Source organism: Neopsephotus bourkii, unplaced genomic scaffold, assembly GCF_033783945.1.
Source record: "Neopsephotus bourkii isolate Nb327-2 ecotype Australia unplaced genomic scaffold, CSIRO-AGI_Nbou_v1 NB_753, whole genome shotgun sequence".
In the NCBI taxonomy this organism is placed as follows: Eukaryota; Metazoa; Chordata; class Aves; order Psittaciformes; family Psittacidae; genus Neopsephotus; species Neopsephotus bourkii.
This window is the reverse complement of record NW_026901251.1, coordinates 1,508,673-1,523,579: the sequence shown is the minus strand read 5'-3', so window position 1 is coordinate 1,523,579 and position 14,907 is coordinate 1,508,673. Positions and strand designations below refer to the sequence as shown.

At 42.9% G+C, this 14,907-nt stretch overlaps 2 protein-coding genes across 5 annotated transcripts in view; one reads left to right on the top strand and one right to left on the bottom strand.

Annotated features, from left to right (window-relative positions):
- MAPRE2 (microtubule associated protein RP/EB family member 2) overlaps positions 1-5,030 on the top strand; it is a 109,545-nt gene extending 104,515 nt beyond the window's left edge. For all 4 annotated transcript variants that reach the window (XM_061354879.1, XM_061354877.1, XM_061354878.1 and 1 more), the window contains one exon: positions 2,865-5,030. In XM_061354879.1, the coding sequence (XP_061210863.1) occupies positions 2,865-2,936 (72 nt within the window). In that variant the 3' untranslated portion in view covers positions 2,937-5,030. The remainder of the gene's footprint in view (positions 1-2,864) is intronic.
- A 543-nt stretch (positions 5,031-5,573) lies between these two features.
- LOC133212971 (ethanolaminephosphotransferase 1-like) overlaps positions 5,574-14,907 on the bottom strand; it is a 54,900-nt gene continuing 45,566 nt past the window's right edge. Inside the window, exons 8-10 of the mRNA XM_061354875.1 lie at positions 14,182-14,362; positions 10,668-10,850; positions 5,574-9,533 (exon numbers count right to left, since the gene is read on the bottom strand). Of these exons, the coding sequence (XP_061210859.1) occupies positions 9,468-9,533; positions 10,668-10,850; positions 14,182-14,362 (430 nt within the window). The 3' untranslated portion in view covers positions 5,574-9,467. The remainder of the gene's footprint in view (positions 9,534-10,667; positions 10,851-14,181; positions 14,363-14,907) is intronic.

Sequence of the window (14,907 nt, the reverse complement as noted above, 5' to 3'; positions counted from 1 at the left end):
GTCTATTTGGGTTCCTTGTCTTTAGAGGCTCCCTTTTCCCTGTTGTGGTTATGTTTTAAAACTCATCGTTGTGTCTCTTGTTATGTAAGAGGGATGTTGCTTCCTGCTAGTGCCATTTAGCATTTGGCTGATCAGTCTGCAGTACTTTGTAATTTTTAATTACAATTGCTCGTTTGTAATCCTACCTCATCAAAAGCATCAAAGATGACAGAGAACAGTGTTAAAAAAGTGATGCATTTGGGTGGTGGGGAGATGTTGGCCCCTACCACTCATGCTGTGACTGCTATAAACCGCACTGAGACCTCAGGTAGGATGTAAAGCATTTGGTGATATGATCTTACAGTAGGAGAGCTTCAAACTGATGAACCAGAAGAGGCTACGTGTCTAGTTATGAAACCCAGAGCCATGGAGGTCTTGCATAAAGCAGAAATTAATGGGAAGCTTTTGATTTCCTATATAGGCTATCCTGGCTGAGTTCAGGCAGGAGTTAGATCAAAGGTCAGCAATCCACCCATCAGTTGCTCAGCTCAAGTTTTCAAAGCAGTTGTTCAAAATGCAGCTGTTTTTGTATCTTTCTGCTCTAGCAGCTACTACATCTGCTGCTGCTTTTGGAAGAGGCACCCCCACCACCAGCAGCTGGTTTTTGTTAAGTTTAGCTCTTCCAATTAGAGGCACACCTGAATACCTTGAGGCAGATGGATTGAATGGTCAAAAGAGAGCACATCTCATTGTGGGAGACTGAGATGGCCATGGTTGTGTGATCCAGGCCAGAAATAAATGTTCTAAATAGATCTTCCACTGCTTTCCTTATTAGGGGATGCTATTCAGGGAGATTCCATAGTCCCAAGGTAATTGAACGTAGTGACTCTTGTCTTTCCCATTTCATGTATTTATACAAGCTGTACATACTGAAAAGCACATGTCCAAGCCTCAGAACAACTTCTGAGGTAGTCCCATTAAGATTTACCATTTCCATCAAAGGTAAGCCTGGCTAGAGAGGAGCCGTCACTCTTCAGAGCTGCAGAGTAGGTTCCCAAACCACGCCCATAATAGGCTTTTCCTATTATATGCATGAAAAGATAGCATGTACATGACCTATAAAGTCTGCATGAGTGGGCTTTCTAATAGAGTTATCTCAGATTCTGCACACAGAGCCTATGGAAGAGCTGCTTTTCAGAGCTGGTCACCTCGCCACATAAGGAGGGTCAGGAGAGACAGGGACATAGTTTGCTGTGGCTACCAAGCTTCAGTTTTCTCACCCCATAACGCTGTGGTGACATCTCACAGATGTCAGTGTCTCTCTGTAAAGTTCCTGTGTCCTTGCATCTCATCACAGAAGTGATTTTTAGATGCTGTGCAAAAAGCAGTTTTGACATGATGTACCTACCGTGCATAGTACACTAAGGACATCATTCCCCCAAGAGGCTGTAAGGTGCTAAACTGCAGCTGTGCTGGTTGACATGCATGGCTTCTACCTGAAAATAGCACCTGAGTGACAGAAACCTTGCTTTCAATTGAAATTTGGCTGGTTTTGTGTGGTAAACAGTGGAGTATTTCCATTGTATCAGCAACCGTTAGGAACCTTCTTCTCCTGTTCTTGCCCTTTAGAAAGGTTTTCTGCCGGAAGGGAATTTTCTTACTGTGTAAGCTGCTCTGAACTGTTCTGAGAAAACTCAGATTATGGCCTCCCTTTTCCTTTAACTTTTGCCTTGGATTTGAAAACTTGGCAGTATGAGTTTTTGACGTTTGCTGTTCAAGCTGCTTGCTCCTAAAGAAAGTTGCTGGGAGCCAGGCAAGTTCTGCAGAGGTAACACATCAGGGATGCTGCAGCTTGAATGGCAGCTCAGCGTCTTGGAAAAGTTTTCCTTTGGAGCTGTCTGCTAACACAAGGCAGAGTACACGTGGGGGATATTTTCAGTGCACAGTGCGCTGAAAAGATGGAAGCCACTTGAGAGAAGAAAGCTGTAAATGCAGCTGTCCTTGATGGGAATCCAGAAGTCAGCCAGACATCTTGAGCTCTGATAACGTCCAGGTCAACTCAAGATACCAGGCCTGTTGTCTCTAATTTAGAAGTTGTTTGAAATGGGTATCAGTGAGGATCCAGCCTTCCCTTCAGTCAAGGATTCTTCTCCTAATGCGCCTGTATATCCAGAGGCACAGCTCTGGAAAATACTGTGCATACCGTTTGCACAAGGGACATGTTTATTAGTGATTAGTGCTTTCAACAGTAGCTCTATAAATCACTGCATACTGACTATTCTTCCCGCCAGAAAATGTGTTTGCAACTCTTTGGTCACATTTTCTGGATACAGCTAAAAACCACTGTTTTGATAACCTTTGAACTGCAGTCTGTATTAGCATGGGTATATTATTTTGGGAAAGTAGTATGTCTTACCTCAAAAAGGAGGCTGAGTTTAATTTTTAAAGCAGGCAATAGAAAAAGTGCCTTTTCCATTTAGTGATACAAACCTAGATCAAAAATTGTATGAGAACTACAGCAGACAGGTCCAGAAGTCCTTGGACAAACTGAAAATAAGAGGACACCAGGATGCTATGATATGGCATCTCACTGTCTAGGTATGAAAAACGTTCACTTACCAGAACAGTTAATCCACAGTGATGTTGAAAACTGACACTTTTTCTGGGGAAATATCACTACTGCATGTGCATTGATTAAAAGCAAAGTAAATACATGTTCTGGTAATAGTGCAAGATGCTGCTTTTCTCAGGTAACAGCTCATTTTGTACGTAACTGCACAAAAATTAGAAGGTAAGCTTCAGGCTATGGCGAGCGCTGCGGGGCAAGATTACAGGAGGAATGCTTTCTGTTGAAGAATGTTTTGGGGCCTTTTTTCTCCCTGCAGGAGAGCCACACAGAAGAGCATGAAGGTGAAGAGCAAGTCCATGAACAGCCCCAGCAGCAGGAGGAGTACTGACTTACCCAGCGGCTCTGACAATTTTCGTTTTGTGTGAGAACTTTCTTCTGGAGAATGGAACATGTGCGGCCTCAAACTTGAAATCAGTTCACTCCCAGTCTGCCATTAACATTTATGTACCATAGTGAGTGCCAGCCAGCCACTGCATTCTGTACCCATACTTTGCCAAGATGCATTTGCAGACGTCTTCTTTCAATGTATCTTCCCAAGAGGTTGTAGGGCTACATCACCTACTGTACATTCACTGCAACTTCACCACTTGGCTGCTTGAGATTTGTTCTGCTCTTTAAAAAAATATATATATTTATTTTTTTCCTTTTTTTTTTTTGTCTTAAGTATGATACACTTGTAACTTGTTCTAACATATTTATATTGGCATTTTGTGTGGCAAGAAGTACCGTACCACTAGCTGTGTCTCTCACTTTGTGGTGCTTCCGCGTTTTCTAGTACGTCTGCCTTGGGGCATAAATTTGGTCAAACAATTGGAATAAAGGGATACAGAGGAAGTCATAATCAAGCCATAACAATGAGATGTGTTGTGGAGGAGAATGCTCGTGTTGCTCACATTTATTTCTTTCCTGCCTTCACGAAATGCAAGGCAGAGCATCTGTTTCATTAGCAGAGATTTAAACCCCTGTGTTAGAAAGCTTGTTAGAAAGCTGCATGGTATGTTTTTTGGCTTATTTCTGGAGGAACAGACATCCACTTGAGGTTTTGAAAACCCTCCCAGTTTCCTGACTAGTCAATAGACGTTTCCCAGCTTTTCTTCCTTCCTGAGGAATCCAGTCCCAGCCTCCAGCTGCAGCTCTGCCTCTGCACAGCTCAATGCTGACGGAGGCGAGAAATCTCCTTGACACAAGTATAGCTGCAGGACATGATCTCTGCTGTCATACTTGGCTTCCCACCCCTCGGAAGAGGACAAAGTAGGCCAGCCATTTCTTCTTGCTGTCCTTCCCGCTCTGCTGCCCCAGCCATATGACTTGGAAGACAGAAATTTCCTCGCTGGTGTAAAGCATGGGGAAAGATCAGCAACAGCACTAGCCCTGAGCCCCCTGAACTCTCTGTGAGTGAGTAGTGAACACTTCATGGGTGTTGAGGCTGCTTAAGCGCAGAGGGGCAGTAGAGGGGTCCTACTGGAGACAGAGCATACATCAGTGGGGGCCCAGCTCACCAAGGGGCACAGAGTCAGTTCTTTGCTTGGCTAACCTTCCTCCAGTGAGGCCTGTGCAGTGCAGAGCCATGTCTGCCATGGAGATGTCTGCAGTCAGAGTGTTCCCTTCCAGTGCTGTCCCATTGCCCTGTTCTAAATGATGGTATTTTATAAACAGAGGTATCTTGAAGTATGAAAAGCATTCCGTATTTTTCTTGTAAAACTGTGCATTGTAGTCTCTCTGAGTATTTAATGCTTGGTATTCTTGGTCTTTCACTTGATTTTCCTAGTTCTGGATTGTTACACTGAGTTAGCAGGCACATGGAAGTCTCATCCCAGTCAACAGTCACTGGAAAACTCCAAAGCGTAATGAACAGCTAAATCATGTTAGACCTTCATAGGCTCCTAATGCATAAGTTTCCAGCTTTATGCTTCCATGGAGAGGTTTTCAATTAATCAACCCCCTGGTGCACACAGACACATGCTCATGCAGTTTTCTGTTCCTAATCGATCTTCTGCAGCTAAGTGGCTCTTGGCTAAATCTGAGAACCCTGCTGTTGTGTGTCACACCACAGACAACGTATAAAATACTGCTAAGCACTAGAACAGGTATTTCCAGATCCTTGATCCTCCCCCTGCTCAGCAGAAGAGTTTCTGGACCCTGCAGGCTGAAGGTTTCCCAGCCCTGTCTCCAGCACTGGCCTCAGGGTCTACCCAGTGATGAAGTGGAAGTACTGCAACCTGCTGGCCAGCGCTTTCCTTTCCTTTCCTTTCTTGATTGGTTACAAACAAGGTCTGGTTTCTAAAAAAATGTGTATATTCCAAAATAAGTATTTCCAAGAATCACCACAAATGGGGGAATTGTCATTTTTGTTGTATTTGTGTTTATTAGAACATATGTACTTATTACAATTGTCATTGTAATAAACGGTAGTTCTTCATAATACTGTTGAAGAGCAGTTACTAATTTTTTTTCCAGACTCCTTTAACCTGTATGGGATTTCTGATGGGGCAAGGAGTTTGGGATCAGTCTATAAGCTTAATTCCATCAGCACCAGTCTCCTCTTACTGCAATTCATCCTTCTGCTAATACTTGAGCAGATGCATGGAGAGCACTTGAAGATAAAATGTATTTCTAAAGGTGCGAATGGTTGGGGTTGCTGAGTTCCCTGGAGGGCTCATGGCCAGGCTGTTGTGCACCTCTCCTTTTCTCTTTTTGGAGCACATATTAAACAATAATAACAGTTCTAAAAAGCTGAACTTCATCTGCCGAAAATTCCTTATATCCTATTTTTGGTCCGAAGACCATCACCCTCTCACTGCTTGTATCAAGGGGGGGAGTGACTGATGTAGGGAGCCAGGGTGGTAAGATACGTTGTGGGCACTAGAAAACTGGGCTGTGCTGAGGGGCGAGCGATGCTCTGAAAGGAGAAAGAGTTGTCCTTCTCCTCCCACTCCCCTGTGAGTAACCCATTCTTCTGTTACGGTTTTAATATGCATTTGTAATTACATTTACTAAATAGCACACCATAAAGCTTTGGTTATATATTAAATGTAAACTGAAAGGAATGTAAACATATGTATTAATTATAAATAGATAAGTAATGGCATAATAGATACAAAAAAAGTCTTATTTGGATGTATCAGTCGTTTTACATTATCCACAGATTGTCGCATGGTAGAGTAGATTTTTGTCTGAATATGTGAATAACTTGCGTTTATCTTTTTACATATTTAATAAAAAAATATATGTTAAAATCTGTCTAGCTCTAGAGACTATTCACAACATTCTAAAATAATACTTTTCTGCTTTAAATACGTATTCTTTTCTTCATTAGTGACTGCATATGGGACCAGGAAGAAAAAGGCAACTGCTTTGAAAAGAGATTCACGTATTCAATGCATGTAGGTAGTATTTGCTTCCCCAACAGCTCAGCAAATGTACCCCATTCTGCAAATCAAAAATGAGAATGTCTGTGCATGTAAACAGAGAATTCTTCTTTATGGTAAATGCCTTCTGATTTGAGTACTAAATCTCTTGTCTCAGTTTTGATACTACAAAAGCAAAACTTGCAGCATCCAGGAGATGGAGAGAACTGTAATAAGGACATTTAAGCTCCCAATGGACTTTTCATGCAATGGCCAAGCATTCAGGGATGACTCTTCAATGCAGTGCATAAGTCACTTTTGTTGTAGATTGAGACAAAGATGAGGGTTTTGGAAGAAAAGGGACAAACTTAATTGTAGTTCTTACAGCTCTTTTGAAGCATGAAGCAATATTGCTGCAAGTAGTTGCTGCTAAATCTCCAGGGCTTTGAGCCTACGGTCGGGACCTCTTTCTGTCACTGAAGCTACCTGGTTGTGCTCTACTACTCAAAGATCAGCCTAGGCCCCTCTGCTGCCTTCAGCTATCCCTGGGGCTGGGGCCGAACACTGCCCATCACCACTTACGGAAGGTTTCTGATGGAGAGGATGAAGGGTGAAGCCAGGAAAGAGCCCATTTCCAACCCAGGCGCTCAAATCTGGGAGAACAGCCCTAGTTTGGTTGCTTTGTACAAGACAAGGGGGGAAGCATGTCTTTGGGCTAGTGCTGATCCCTAGCATAAAAAAGTTACTTACTTTCCAGTTATTTACTTTCAAATAGTTGAAAACTTTCTGCCATAATGTTGCGACTGTTAGGTCATGTACATACCATTATCTAACTCTGCAGAATAAATCTGTGACCATGCTGCCCTATGAACAAAGCATTTTTATTCCCATTCATTGAACCAGTTACCATCTCAGATGGCTAACAATTCAATATATACACTGCAATACATGCTCTCTTTTTATACTTGTCTTTATAGAGATCATATTGACAAGTTGTGTCAAAAAGGGAAAGGAAAGTTATTTATTTGCCACATCTTCATACAGAATGTGAGAAGGCTGGCTGGAGCTTAATTTCCTTTGAAAGTGATACTGTATTTCTCCTTAGACAGGTACAATTGCAGGCAAGTTGTGGCAGTTCAAGTTTTATCATTTCATTTAATGAAATATATTCAAAATACTCCATTACAGTGCATCAGATTGTGCAGCTTCTGGAAACCTTATTTCCAACTGTTTCCTAAATAAGTGCAAGACAGAGGGAAAATGGAGCTCTATTCACAGAGTGCCTCCAGTACAACAACCACATTCAATCCAGAGGTATTTTTGTTTATTGTATTCTAATTCTTTTCTAGTCAGGACTTCCTCCAGATACTTTTGATGGATGGGTTAAATATAAACTGCTGAAATAGGTGAGATTTTTGGGGCATCATAGGTGGTATTGGATGTAGTATTTGACTTCATCAAACGGATTGCTGGGTATATGTCTCTGTTAAACTTGTTCCCCTTAAAACACAGTCAGAACTGCCTATAATAAACAGTTTAATTAACTGCCTATTAAATAAACAGCTGTCAGGCTTTCTCTAAGAAAAAGAGCCCTTGGGCAGATAGGGAGCACCAGTGTGGAAACCCCACACTCCCTGAGCATCACGCATGGTCATCCGACTGTGAGGAGGAAGGCCGGAAGACCCCTCTCTTTGTTCCAGCCCTGGAGCTGGACCACAGGGGTGCTGGAGGGTGCAAGAGCCTCCTGCCCCTGCAGGGCTCTCTGCAAAATCTCCAAATCAGCATTAACAGGGTGACCTGTGTCCTCTGATTAACTCGAGCTTTAAGCTGCTTGAACTGTGACTGCACTATGTGGCTGTAGTAGGGGATGGGACCCTGAGCATGCCCTTTACTAGGTGGAACATGTGTGTTTTCAAACATAAGAACCCTTGTGAGTTGGTTTGAATTTTCTGCTTTGTGTAGAGGGGAAGCTGATGTGCAGGCCTGTCCCCTGGCCCCTGTCATAAGGGCTGCCATGGGAAATCAGCCCAATTGATGTTGTGGTAGATCAACTGCTCTAACAGGCAGTAGGAACTTAAACTGAAGCTGTTCAATTTAAAATTGAACAAAGCTATGAAATTGTACAGAGGTATGGCAAGTCAGTGCTCAGCTGAAAATATTAGTAAGAGCCACTGATGTAAGGGTACATTAATTGGGGGAAAATGATAAGGCAAGTGGTAAAGCCAAAGAAATGGTCTAAGAACTGAAAAAGGTGAACTTCAGGCTCAGCAGCTCAACAACTACTCTTCTACCCAGCTTCTGGCAAGCGAGATAGTTAACTAGTTAATAAACATGCCAGTCCATCAATCACATCCCTCTGTGCAAGAAATGTAATCTAACGCTTACCTTGGGGAAAGTGGGCAGATTGTTTCATTAGTGCTTCAAGGCCACAAAGTCCCTCTGGCTACAGCAGCAAATGAAAAGAGATGAAACTTAAATTCTTCCTCCTTCCTCCAAGGCACGCAGAAAACCTACATATATTATAAGTGAAGCGTAGTGGTTTGCATCTGCATGTAAACATGTAATGTTTAAAAAAAGCCTTTCTTGCCTTTTTTTTTCCCCCATTATCTAAAACCACAAGAATTTGTTTCAAACACAGAGGCAAATAACGTTTTGCTTTGTATTTGCATTCATAGATGATGTTTGACTAATTAGTTTTGCAGTGAAGTATGAGACTCTTCTAAAGCTTTTTGGCCAAATTTATTCTCAGCTGGTTACCTTTGTAGGGTTATATTGCTTGTAGCTACTGAAATGCCAACAATGTGCTTGTTACTGCCCAGAAAACAAGCATGAAGGCCAGGTGCTGCTGTAAGGAGCCTGCACTTCTGACAGATACAGGTCAGCTGAGATTCATCTTAATGCTGAGGAAGAAAAAACCCATAGGTTTTAAAACCACTTTACTGCACCCATAGCTTTCTGAGCTCATTCTCTTTTCTTCACACGTTCACCTGAGGTGAGGGAAAGCCTGAATGTGTGCAAGCCCTTCAGGAGGTCGTATGGAAGAAATGAGTTGTGAGAAAATAAATATGGAAAATGAAGCAGGAACAGATGTCTGAGTGGAAAGGACATCCAGGGGGGATTTGCATTGCCAGGGTCCCACTGGTGACTAGGCTGGGAAAAAACAGTGCTGGTTATAAACCATCAAGGATCTCATGGAACCTGACATGGATTTATCCAGGACTTTGGACACAGTGGCAAGGAGGAGGAAGACAAAAGCTCTAGAGAGGGTAGTAACACAACATTGCTGAAGAGAATATTAGCAGCAGAAGAACTTGGTAAACACTTCTCTGCTGGACAGGAACCTTCCTCTGAGATGAAGCATCTTGCTGCATAGCTCATTGTCGCAGTGGTTCGGATACCCAGATGTATCTGTTCTTTGGTTATTTTAATCAGATTAATTCCAACTGTGTATCACATCAGAAGAGTTGCAAATCTCCGTGTCAAGTATCACAGTCTGATTGTAGTGCAGGTGTTCACTCCTGGACACGTTTCTTCAGGGAAAAGATGTAAATGTTCAAGTGCTCACTCAGCTGCCTCCCCTAAAGAGGAATTGCAGAGATTAGCAACCAGTTTTGATATGCTTCACAATTCACCATCTCTCTTCTGGTCAGAAAGAGGAGAACCTGACCACATTCCTTGCATACCTGGAGACCTTCAAGTACATAGGGACCTACAAAGAGCTGTGGTCTTTACATTTCTCTTGCAGCACACTGATGGGAAGTGAAGTCGCTATGGACCAGATTCACAGATGACATAAACTGTGATGGAGCTAGGCCACCTCAGTCAATAGCGAATTTTGACCGGGTGAATAGCGAATTCTCACCTCCACCAACTGGTCTGTATTGATGCTGAGGTAAAATCTACAATGATGCTGATGTCTGCTAACAAAAGGCTTCTTTCAAAGAAAAATCCTTATATCCCAGGGGTGTATCTTAACCAAAAAAAATGCGGACAAACTTCCTGTGAAATGAGACCTTTCCCAAGCAACATGTTCCATCTAAAAGCAACCCCTCCATTAAGACACTTTCCTAAGGATAGTTTGACAATACTCTTTACAAAAGAGGGCATTATCTGAGCGAAACAGAGCTTAAACAGTAATTCAGATGACAATAAATGACAAAACTGATATCTAGCAGGCACAAAAATGCACTGCTAAGACCGAATGTCTCATTCATATCTCCAGGCTGAAAGATGCTAACAGAAGGCCAATAAAAGATCAGAAACTGGGACAACTATTTTGCTTGCAAAGTCAAAGCAAAGTTAACCTGATTTTATGAATTTATTCATGGTACTTTGCATCTTACCTTCCTATTTTTTTCCGTCAAATAACCTCAGGAAGAAGAAAGGGAAAAAAGAGATGGGATCATTCATGCCACATGAGTCTACCACTGCATAAAAAACAGCCCACAAATATTCTGATTGTGATGGCTTTAAAGCCAAAACCAGTCGGCTACACTGAATAATGTAAGTCACTGAAGTCTCTGCATGTGTGAGAAGGCACTGCCTGCAGTAAAGTGACTTTTAAACCTTAGACTAAACAAAACAATATATGTTAAAAACAACCTAACTCTAACAGCATCCAGACTCCCACATCACTGCACCAGCTAGACAGAAGCCATTCCCAGACCCCATCTTCCTCCCCACCTCAGTGCAGTTCTCCCATAGCCACTCACCACACAGACCCCATAGTGCACATGGGCAGCCGTGACCAGCACTGTGAACACAGCGAGCACGGCTTCTTCCATCCAGCTCAGCAGCCCGGAGATGGCTGAATAGACCACCAGTGCCAGCGGGAAAAGGAACCAGTGGAAAAGCTCCGGCTGGGTGCTGCTCATCTGGCAGATGATCACCTTGCACTGTCAGAACAAAAAGAGCCAGGTGAGAAGCACTGGGTTAGCCCAGGGTCCAGGCAAAAGCACATCTGTTTTGTCTGCAGATTGCTTCTGATAAGAGGAAAACAAAGCTAGAGTTCAAAATGGGGCTTGTTTCTGGTGAGACTACTGTAGATACACCTCTGTGCCTCACTGTCTGAGAATCATCATAGAATCACGGATTGGTTTCGGTTGAAAGGGACCTTAAGGATCAGCCAGTTCCAACCTCTTGCCGCGAGCACCTCACACTAGACCAGGTTGCTCAGAGCCCCATCCAACATGGCCTTGAACACTGCCAGGGATGGAGCAGCCACAGCTTCTCTAGGCAACCTGTGCCAGTGCTTCACCACCACCACCACAGGGAAGAACTTCTTCCTGAAGTCTAATCTAAATCTACCCTCTTTCAGTTTAAATCTGTTCTCCCTTGTCCTGTCACTACATGCCTTGTAAGAAGTCCCTCTCTAGCTTTCTTGTATGCCCTTTTTAGGTAGTGGAAGGCTGCTCTAAGGTATCCCCCCAGGGTCTTAAAGGACTTCATTACAAATAATTTAACATACACATTTCTTTCCTGGAGACAGTGTTTTGACACACTTCATTTTATAAGCTTAAAACACATCTTTACAGAAAGGGAATTTGTTTGCTACCTCATGCTTCCACACAGGCTCATGAAGTTGTGATCCCAAATCAAATGTGCCACCACTTAATCACTGTGAGAGTGTATTGGTATTTCAGTGAGATGGTGTGACAGAAATACATTCTGATTCATTGTCTAGAAGGGAGGGAAGGTAATATATGCCACTTTTAAATCCTGGTTTTCTTTTCTAGCGCTTCTCCATGTAGTAAACCACCATTTCCTTGGCTCAGTCATGGCAGTGGGCTCCCTGGAGGTAGAGCTGGGGGCCCAGAGAAAGGGATCCCATTCAGAAAAGCAGAAAAAAAATGAATACAATATATGGTGCATGGTTTAACTGAAAGCAATTAGCTTAATTTTACTGAATTCTTGAAACGTAATAAGATTAACTCAGCCTAAGTTCACATTTTTAAAACCAGTTAAGCACACGTGGGTGTTTTACCCGGTTTAGACTCCTTAAGAAATGTGTCTCATATACAAAATGCCCTTTACCAAAAAAACAAAAAGGTATTTAGACACGTGAAATATTTTATCCATTGAAGTTTCACTTAGAGTTTAAAAGTGGTTAAAAATAGATTTTATGCTTTCTGAAAGCTGTAGAAGAGTACAAAATCATTCATTCATTCCCGTGCAGTGCCCGAAACCCTGTGACAGCAGCAGTAGGAGTCTGACCATATGCAAAAAGATATTGGCTTTACTGTCTGTGCTGTGGAAGCTGAAGAATGCAAAGATAAGCCATGAAAACATCATTCCCTTTCAGTAATGCAAGAAGTGAGCATTGGTACCTGGTGTCAATAGTTCTTCTTACAAGCAGCATCAGTATTTTGATTGGTTTTTGTACTAATACTGGTTTTACGAGTGCTTTGGGAATGGCTGCGGGCGGGGGGTGTCAGAAATGGGCAAAGCAACCTGTACAATAGAATTTTTCTGGCTGAATAACTGCACCCACCCAGAGGCTGGATTTCACGTTTTCTTTAACCATTATTACACCATGTTGTCGTGGTTTAAGCCTTGTCGACAAGTCAGCCACACGGTTTCTACCACCCCCCACCCCCACCCCTTGCTCCCGGAGGGATGGGGAGGGCAATCAGAAGAATGCAACTCCCAGGGTTTGAGATAAGAGCAGTTTAGTAACTAAGGTATAACACAAATCACTACTGCTACCACCAATAATAGTAATGATAAAGGAAATAACAAGGGAAGAGAATACAACACCTCACCACCCGCCAAACAATAACTCGCCCCTCCCAGCCCAACTGCGCACCGACTGATACCTAGTCCAACCCCACAGAGAGCTAGCCCTTCCGGGAAACTCTCAGTTATATCCTGGGCATGACGTGCTGTGGTATGGAATACCTCTTTGGTCAGTTTGTGTCACGTCTCCTGTCTCTGCTTCCTCCCGGCTTCCCCTCCTCCCTGGCAGAGCATGAGACTCAGAAAGTCCTTGGTCAGAGTAAACATTACTGAGCAGTAACTAAAAAAATCCGTGTTATCAGCACTGTTCCCAGGCTGAAAGTCAAAACCACAGCACTGCACCAGCTACTAAGAAGGAGAAAAATGACTGATACTGCTGAACCCAGGACACATGTGAAGTACAATACTCAGTTCAACTGCTTATTAGTATTTGGAGCAGTTCACCTTCAGTGTATCACAGGACTGCAAAATGGGACTATACTCCATGCTCCTCCCTCAATTCCTTATTCCCCCTGGTCCTGAAGCACTGACTGACACTACAAATGAGGCAAAAACAGCATTAGGAGATGAAAGCACGGGAGTCTGGAGAGGCAGACTGGAAAGAAGAGGTAAGGCTGTAGGACTGTGCCCTTTGGATGGGATGCACTTTCCCATCTACCTCACCTATTGTTTGCAATGCTACCCTGGCTGTGCTGAATTTAAACCTCTGTCAGCTGTGGTCTGTGCTCCTGGTAGATCCTTCATGTCTTCTCTCTTGCCATCTTCCCCTGGGAGGCTCCTAATAAAGTATCTGAGCTGTCCCAGCTCATCAGCCAGCTACCACATCATCCACTGTGCTCCTGCTACAGGAATGGCTGAAAGTCCCCTTTGCAGGACTTACTTACCCACTACATCCCCTCCTCCTGGACCCAAACATGTGCCCCTGAGGGCTTCCTAAGTGGGAGCTGTGAGTTGTGCTGTGGTGGTTTGCTGAGACCTGGGTATTTCTGAGACTTGCTCTATGAGTTAATCTCAAAGTAGAGGTCTGAGCGTCTCACAATTCGTAGTCTACAGAGCAGATAATGCTAACCCAGTGTTAGACTATCATGGAGAAGAAAAGCATTGTTATGTCTTACTCTGATACTGGAGGAAACATGTGTAAGGGACCAGGGGAAATGAAAGGCTTGGTTTTAATTTTTAAAATGCTACAAATCCCAACTAACACCCATACATTTTTTATGCTTGCTTCTAAAATGTTGAAGATTTCAGCTAACACACATATATTTTTAATTTATGTGAGCCTCTAATACTGCAATAGATGTTTTGGTAAAAAAAAAAGTCCTAGAGAATATGCATTGCACTTGGTGCCTAATAAACTGCAGTCTACTCAGAGGCAGAAGAGATGTGCGATTCTGCTCAGTTTTAGCTACAGTTTCTGTTTCCTTCTCTTTGTTCACGTAAAAGTCAAAGCAGTCTCTAAATAACACCACCACCACTAATAAACATACTTACAATAACGTTTGAGAAAGCAACCCCAACCATCCATAAAAACAATCTTGGTTGCTTTGCTAATATGTCGACTGGAGATAAAGCCACCCAGACTGTAAGAAGCATGAACAGCAACAGAGGTGACACAAGAGGTAGGAGTCCTTCATACAATGAGTTATTCCTCAGTGTTTTCTTCACATGTGCTCTGTAAATAAATACAATGGTTTTATGGAGTAAGAAAATGTATCCATTCTATTTCTGCACAGGAACTAAACTCAGCCTAAGAATTCATCTTGCAGCACAACAGCTACCCGTGCAAATGGGCTGCATACCCAGGTATTTTCTGAGAAATTGTAGGATACTCAAGTAACATTTGTTTCTGGAGCAAAATTATACTGGTTTATTCACATAGCATCTGGTCAGCTCCACATACTCATCATCGCCTGGCAATGGGCCGCTAAGCTTAACACAAAGTGAGCTGCGGTACTCTGTTGTAGTTGTCATCCAAATGCACAGCATGCAGGCTTGCTGTGAATTCAAAGTATGTATCTTTTTAGAGGATGAAACTTCTGACATGAGACATTGAATTACTTCCCTCAACATCCCCCATGTTTTCAATGGCAACAGAGTCAAGCATGTGCTTGGCACACATTGCTGTTGTTTAGATCTTCAGGTGATGCTGCCAGACAATCCTGTAGTGTTGCCAAAGTGTAGCTTAAAGGGGAGGCTTTTTTTTGCTAATTAGAGTAC